Source organism: Atractosteus spatula, chromosome 3 (assembly GCF_055471065.1).
Source record: "Atractosteus spatula isolate fAtrSpa1 chromosome 3, fAtrSpa1.hap1, whole genome shotgun sequence".
NCBI classification, from domain to species: domain Eukaryota; kingdom Metazoa; phylum Chordata; class Actinopteri; order Semionotiformes; family Lepisosteidae; genus Atractosteus; species Atractosteus spatula.
This window is the reverse complement of record NC_142708.1, coordinates 68,858,214-68,865,334: the sequence shown is the minus strand read 5'-3', so window position 1 is coordinate 68,865,334 and position 7,121 is coordinate 68,858,214. Positions and strand designations below refer to the sequence as shown.

Genomic DNA, 7,121 nt, shown 5'->3' with positions numbered 1-7,121 from the left:
TTTAATTAAAAAGATGCGGAGTGCTTATTATAGGCGCTTGACATTGTAACACCAGAGTTCTCATCTTTCTTTCCAAAAGAATATTTGGCTTATTGTTCTCACAGAATAAAAAAAAAAAAAAAAAAACAGAGATGCAAGTTCATAAATATCCATCATCTTGATGGAAGTAACTTCCTGAAAGACCATTGCAAACTGAAACTATTTGTAGTGGATTGTATTGAAATCCCAGAAGGGGAGAGGGTGGCGAGACCTGGCGAATCCACTACCATACCTTCATGAAGTGAGATCTCTTCTCCAGTAGGGATCAAGAACTCCTTCACATTCAGAATTTTTTCCTAAAAGCTGCATAATCTTATGGGAATAATTAGTAACTACGCCGCTTCCAAACAAAACCCTGGATTTTCTGGGACTCTCAAGCGTGTCTGACGTCACAGCGGAGACAGGGACCTTGCTCATTGACTGCCCAGCGTAGTTTTACTCCATTTCAAGGTGCTATGCTACAGGGCAAGGGAAGCAACAGTGAATGGAGTACACTTCTCTGAGCAGGGCTACAGTGGAGCAACGTGCAGCTCAAGAATTGGTATCCCTGTTTGCTCCATAGACAAGCTGTCAGACTGAAACCACAGGCTCAAAGAGCAGAGGTCCCTGCTCATCTGAAATTAAATACATCCTTATAAGGGTCTGACAAACCCAGCGGAAGAAAAACACCAGCTCTCCATGTACAAAACATGTAACTTTCTTGCTAGAGAGTAGAACCAGATGATAGTAAAGGGTTAGGAGGCCTAGACAGTATTGGGTGCTGCAGGGCAACATGGGTGGGTAAAGTATGAACATGGCAAAAAAAGTCAAGTCAAGACACTTTATTCCTCGTTCACATCAAGTCAGTTCATGGGTTTGTGTTGCTTCCTCCTGTGCAGGACTGTCCCCAGCAGAGCAGCACAGACCAGCCCCACAGCAGTCACCACACCAGCCAGGATCACAGCCTCCACAGGCAGGCCTGGAAAGAAAGCACAGAGGAGCCTCAGCAAGTGGGCACTGCCACAGAGAGGGGCCAGCTGACATGACAGCACCTCCTGCCAGTACCTGCGGCTTTGTCCTCCTCTGCTCTTAGCTGGGAGCTCTGGCCTTCTGCCTCCACTGGCCTCTCAGCAACCTGCTCTTGCAGCACAAGCACGGGACCAACAGTGGCATCAGCTCCCCACTCAGGAGCTGCAACAAGAGCAGGACAAGCCTGGCTGTAGACCACTTCTTGACCCCCACTACCCTGAGGAGATCCATGCCATGAGTGGCAGAGGAAGGGTGCCTTACCCCCTGTAGAAGCCAGGTCCCTCCTGCTCCTGCCACCCCAATACCTGGATCGTACAGTAGGCACACAGCTGGAGTCACAGCAGCTGCAGACCTGGTCACTCCCATCCACTGATCTCCACCTACAGCAGGGACACAGGGTCAGAGCAGCTCCCTCAACTGAGCACCAGCTGGACACAGCAGCTCCCTGCCTCCTCACTGACCTGCTGCCCTCAGTGTAGCAGTCCTTGTTCAGGGGGTCCACACTCTGGGAAGCAGGAGTCACCTTCAGGTGGCAGGTGATGTAGATCTGCCAAGAGCACGAGTGGATCAAGCTACACCCAGGCCTCCATCTTGGGCTTGTAATGGACATGCTGTTCTCACAACCGGCACAAACCCATGAAAGCAGAAGGGATCAGGATCAAGTACTCACTGAGCTCCTGGCATCCTGATAGAACCTGAAGGCATCCAGCTTCATCTGCAGCTTGGTGTCCTGGGTTCTTGGCATGAACCGCGAGCTGGAGCCTGTGGATTTGGCATCAGTCAGGCACCTGAAAGGAGAGAAGGCAGTGTAGAACTGGAGAGACGGCAGGCAGTGTTCACTAGCTCAAGCCACCCGAGGTCACACCCACCCATAGTTCGCAATGAAGGAGTAGCTGGGAGTGGAGGTCTGGTCAGGGACCAAGGTGGCCACACAGCTGTCCACAAAGAGCCGCAGGGGTTGGTGGTTGGCCTGGGTGACGGAGGCTTCGATGTTCAGGACGTCCCCCAGGTAGAACACATTGGAGGACCTCCGGGAGCTCCAGTCATCTGGATGAGAAGGGAACCCCAATCTCAAGCACACATCCCATTGACCCAACTACACCGTGACTCGTCTCAGGGGGAGACCTACCACTCATGAGGCTCAGGGAGAAGTCCAGCAGATCCTCAGCAGACTTGGTGGAGGTGTAGGGGACCCAGGTGGGCTTCAGGGCATTGCTGCTCACATTGTAGAGCCTAGCAGACAGGAGGCAGGTGTCAGCAGGGAGTCAAGCTCCAGGCAGTCAGCCCTGCTGCTCCTCCAGGACTCACCTCATGTAGTGACACTCGATACCCACAACAGCGCCATTCGTTCTCACTATGGGGGTGTTGGCCACCGGCTTCGGGGTGTAGTGGAGAGAGAAGCCGTACACCAGTTGCTCATCCACGGTCTAGACAGATCACAGATCCAGTCACCCAACAGCCGAGAACCCGAAGCTGCCCAACCGCAGAACCACTTACCGTCAGCACACTGCGACACGCCTGCAGCTCAGCCTCGAAGATCAGGAGCTGCGCCGCGGTGTCCTGCCGGGTGACCGCACAGTCTCCCAGGCTGAGATCCGAGGCGTTGATCAGCTGCCCCGTGCCGAACAGGTCCGTCTTGACCTGCACCACGATCGTACTCTCCCCGCACTGCGCCGACACAGCCCGGATAACCTGCTGCTTCTGCTGCCGCGGCAGCAGAGGCGAGTCCAGAAAGGCGACCCCCTTGCGCCTGATGCCGGATTGGACGTTAGCGCGGGCGCGCCATTGCGCAGCGTCACACAGAACTGCGAGGAACAGCAAGGTCAACAGCCGAAAGGAAAGACCACTAGAAAACCCCATCTCGAAATGAAAACACCTCGCAAAACCACGATACCTGCTGTTTGCGAGCTCCTTCCTTTTAAAGCCACCGAGACTTTCGCACGTGATGACGTTCAGGTTCGCAGAGTGAAGATTTTCACGAGGACCCGAACTCTGTCAGCTCACACGCAGGAGGACAGGATATTGAATCAACCCCGTGGAAAAGCCGTTATAGTTCAAGTGAAGGAGGATCATGGAGACTAATTTCTCCTGAAAAGACGGGTCATTGTTTACAGTGAATACTTACGGTTAAACACCGGGGTAAAGTTAGCTTGAAGTTCGAAGACGATTTTGGCACGCCTGTAGCGTTTTCACGACACCTCTTAGGTCACCGAGCTATTGGCTTGTGAACAGCACTCCCCTATCCCAGTGCATAGTGCCACATTAAATAGAAGCACGAGAAAAAGAGAGTCAGAACGCAAAGCTGTGTCGGTCTTCTGTGTCAAAAATCGGTTTGAAAATCATGGGAGCTGTTTTTAATAAGCTGCTGAGTAAAGAATATTGGAATCTTTCTGCTGTCGGTATTGTGAATATAGTTGACCCTTACCTGAGTGAAAACAGGACATAAAGAAAGGGTTTCAGAAATCAAACCAAACTTTATTCCCGTGCTTACAGTCTGGGTAATTGGAGACTGCGCTGCTCTGCTTCCTATGGTGATATACGGGTTTTTCGCACGAAGCCGTATTGAGCAGTTTCAAAAAACTTTTTTATCAAAAAAGATCATTAGCTCACTGATAGTTTGATGTAGAGGCTGTGGAAATTTCCACAAGTCGTGCTCTTTAAAATGCATTTGGTTTGAAGGCGTTCTGTGCTTCCATTGCGAAGATATGGACAAAAGAATATTCGTGCGTGGTCAGAAAAAGTGATAAAAACGACAATATGAAGGCTGTTAAAACAGTCACAATGTACTTTATACACAAAGCAAGTGTTTTCGTAACCCTAGGAGGTTTCGTGAAAGCGATACAGGCGTGCCAAAACCGTTTTCGAACTTCAAGCTAACTTTACCCCGGTCAGTTACCCTAGGACGCTGGCTGTATTTTGTGGTACGTACATCTAATATTTCCTGTTAGAGCTTTTGCCTGCTGACCACCAGATGTTGAGAATGATCTGATCAGAGGTGAACTAGTGAGAAAAGATAAGACCTGGTCCGAAAACGTCTCACTTTACATACAGTACATCATAAGATCTCATTATTGACTTCTTACTTAAATGTCTTATTAGGATATGCCTGCTATTATTCCTTACAAATTGTATTTCTAAAACCTTCTAAATCAGCGAACTCCACTTCCTCGTTTATTTTCGTCGGAGTGTTTCTCCTTTGTGGCGGTTGATATGTAGGAAAGGTTTGCACAAATGATTTCAATGAATTTGCCGAAAATGAGATATTTCGTGGATTGAATGTGTCGCTCTAGTGAAAAGACAAACTCGTAGTGATACAGTATTTCCTTCTCCAGATCTGTGTGCAGTGACGACACGCGTTTTGTCCCCCAGCTGTGTCCCAGTGGAAATGTTGGTTGTGGGGACTACTGGAGTAAATGGCTTTACTTTAAGTCTTGACGATAGCACACACACATTGTCATTTGAAGTTGATTTAGAGAGCTGGACTGATCTGAAGAGTGTCTATTGGGTTGGACTCCTGACTAGTGTACATTCCGGGGGAGTTTGCATGTTCAGTTATGCTAGGAACTGGCTCATCTCCACCACTTTTATTGGACTCAGGCTGTAGAGAAGTGGGTGAAAGTTACAACCATTTTGTTCATGCACAGCACTAGTCCCCAAGTTAAATCATGGTTTAAATTTTGCTTTGACAGGTAGCTGAAGGAAAAACTAATTGTAATCAAACTAGAAATGTTTGGCTGGCTGGGTCCTGGTGTGTTGTTCTAAAGAAGTAGAACAGGAGGGCGTGGGGTGAACTCACTCAGAAGGGAGTGGGAGCTAGTTTGTCAACTTGCGCACGGGGCTGAGAATGAAAGAGGAATTGTTTATGAGCCCTATAGCCCTGATGAGCCCCCCCAACTTTGGTCTTCCAAAGTGCAGTCAATTAGAACCCAGGCCCGTTGAAGGAATATCATTAAGACCACAGCCTCCAAGAAAAAGCATTGGCCAAGAACTAGTGCAAGTATTTGTCTATGAAAGATGGAAAAACACTGCCATTGAAGAGGCTTACAGGGACATCTTCACATAGACACTGAACTACAGCACTTCATGCTGACGGAAGAGGGAAGCATCCAAAACAGTACACAAGGGAGTTCAGAACAAGGCCTTTATTCATACTCCAGATTCAGCTTGGTATTCTGGATGCGAGGTCTAGATCTCCACACAGCCACCAACACCAGAGAAGAGACCACAAGCACAGTGGAGGCAGCTACTACCGGCAGCCCATAGCTCAGGAACCGGGGTGCTGTGGAGAGAAGAGCTTTAGTGAGGGGTCAGACACAGGGAACAGGATCAGACACTCAGCCTCCACCCCCCTCCCTCACCTTCAGGATGGGAATCCAGCTGATCCAGAGCTGGAAGCTCAGATCCAACCAGGATCACTTCCCCACTGGACACCAGCACAGTTTCTCTGGAGGAGTCCTCTGCCACGCGAGCAACAGCTCTTCCTGCAAGAGGACAGGACAACAGCATCAGGAAAGGATACACACAGCTGACTGGCACACAACCGCCCCGTCCCGACAGAACTCACTCCTCCTGCCACAGGTGGGCACACAGCGCTCAGTAGCAGTCGGCTGGCACACTGCTGCACTACAGTGGATGAACACCTGGAGAGAGCAGAGCAAGGGTCACTGCACAGCCCAGGACCAGCCACCACCTCCTTCCCCACAAGCTGCTCCCTACCTTCTCCATCAGAGGCACCTGAGAGGCAGGATCCACAAAAGTGAACATCTGAATCATGAAGCGCTGGTAGTGCGTTGGGTACGGCAGCCCTGAGGAGCCACCCACAGGGATCAAGGTGGTCTGGTAGTTGTCACCTCCGTAGGGACACCTGCAAGGACAGCAACAGGGAGGGTGAGCTCTTCCACAAGGGGACACTACAGAGACAAGCCAGTCGGAGCCACAGGGGTCAGGTTACCCAGCAACCAGAAGGCTCCAGCTGGGCTGGCTGAGAGGACTGGGAGTGGAAGTGGCCCAGCAGTCCCCCAGGGTCAGGACAATGTTGGGGTCAGTCCTGTTCAAGATGTGGACCTCCACATACACAGGATCCCGCAGCACCTTGGTCACAGGGTAGTCCAGGTCACTGTAGTAGGAGTCATACAGCTCTCCTGAGGACGAGAGCAGCAGCGGGGTTCAGCAGGAGCCCCACACACTCGGCTCACACAGCCCAAGGCCTGACAGCTACCTCTTGCAATCCTGAGCTCCACACGGAGAGGTCCTGGAGACACTGCCGGAGGGGGCGGGGAGACCGTGTAGACCACAGCCTGCACTGGAACAAGGTCATCGTCTGCATACCTGCACTGGAAGAACAGCCTGGAGAGAGAGAAGCAGGCAGTCATGGGATCCAGCAAGACCAGAGCACTCTGGGAAGCAGCAGCCGCTCACTCACTTGTAGAAACTGTCCCTTGTGATGGAGCCAGCAGGTCCCCCAATCACAGCAAAGGTTGAGGACATCATGTTCTCATACACCACGGCACCACCTTCAATCTGGAGGAAGGACACATGAACAAGGTCAGGAATCCCCACAGGAACAACATCCTCAGCTGAAGGATCAAGCCCCTCACCTTCATGCTGGTGCCACAGGCACTGACTGGGAACTGGAACATGGCAAAGCCAGCAGTGGTGCCAACAGGGCCACAGGGGGCACTCCTGCCCCCCTGCAGGCTGACTGAATCCAGGCTCAGCTGAGGGCTGGTGGCATTCCTGGACACGACCACCACAAACTGGCCATCCCTGGTGCACTGGACAGTCACTGGAGGAAAGCAAGAGCTGGTAAACCAAGCCCGTTAAGCTCATCATAGAAGACGCTCAAGATCCAAAAACCCACCTTCATTCCCATAGTAACAGCGATTTTGGCTGGACGGATCAAAGCAGCAATTTTTAGCTTCACAGTCACTTTTACCGATAGTCAAGTCACCACATGCTATCTTGTCACTGTCATTAACCAGGCACTTCTGAACCTGAGCTAAAGAACAATCCAACGATAGCAAAAACAACACAATGTACAACCCCATCCTCCCTCTGCTCATTGACTTCTCCAT

The 7,121-nt window shown here is 50.9% G+C and overlaps 2 protein-coding genes across 3 annotated transcripts; both read right to left on the bottom strand.

Annotated features, from left to right (window-relative positions):
- Window positions 1-881: 881 nt before the first annotated feature.
- On the bottom strand, window positions 882-2,907 carry LOC148838449 (zona pellucida sperm-binding protein 3-like). The gene is made up of 9 exons (XM_088911854.1): window positions 2,545-2,907; window positions 2,356-2,474; window positions 2,177-2,280; window positions 1,917-2,094; window positions 1,718-1,835; window positions 1,509-1,594; window positions 1,309-1,427; window positions 1,084-1,209; window positions 882-997 (listed from the first exon to the last, which is right to left on the bottom strand). The coding sequence occupies exons 1-9, from the start codon at window positions 2,905-2,907 to the stop codon at window positions 882-884; spliced, it is 1,329 nt and encodes a 442-aa protein (XP_088767980.1).
- A 2,282-nt stretch (window positions 2,908-5,189) lies between these two features.
- On the bottom strand, window positions 5,190-7,121 carry LOC148838448 (zona pellucida sperm-binding protein 4-like). Of its 2 annotated transcripts, none has more exons than XM_088911407.1 (9): window positions 6,908-7,121; window positions 6,645-6,832; window positions 6,470-6,567; window positions 6,266-6,393; window positions 5,999-6,188; window positions 5,764-5,911; window positions 5,612-5,687; window positions 5,406-5,528; window positions 5,190-5,341 (listed from the first exon to the last, which is right to left on the bottom strand). In XM_088911407.1, exons 1-9 carry the CDS (start codon window positions 7,119-7,121, stop codon window positions 5,190-5,192), a joined length of 1,317 nt encoding a protein of 438 aa, XP_088767533.1. The 2 variants fall into 2 exon arrangements, with proteins under 2 accessions (XP_088767533.1, XP_088767535.1); XM_088911409.1 differs by having other exon boundaries at window positions 5,190-5,326.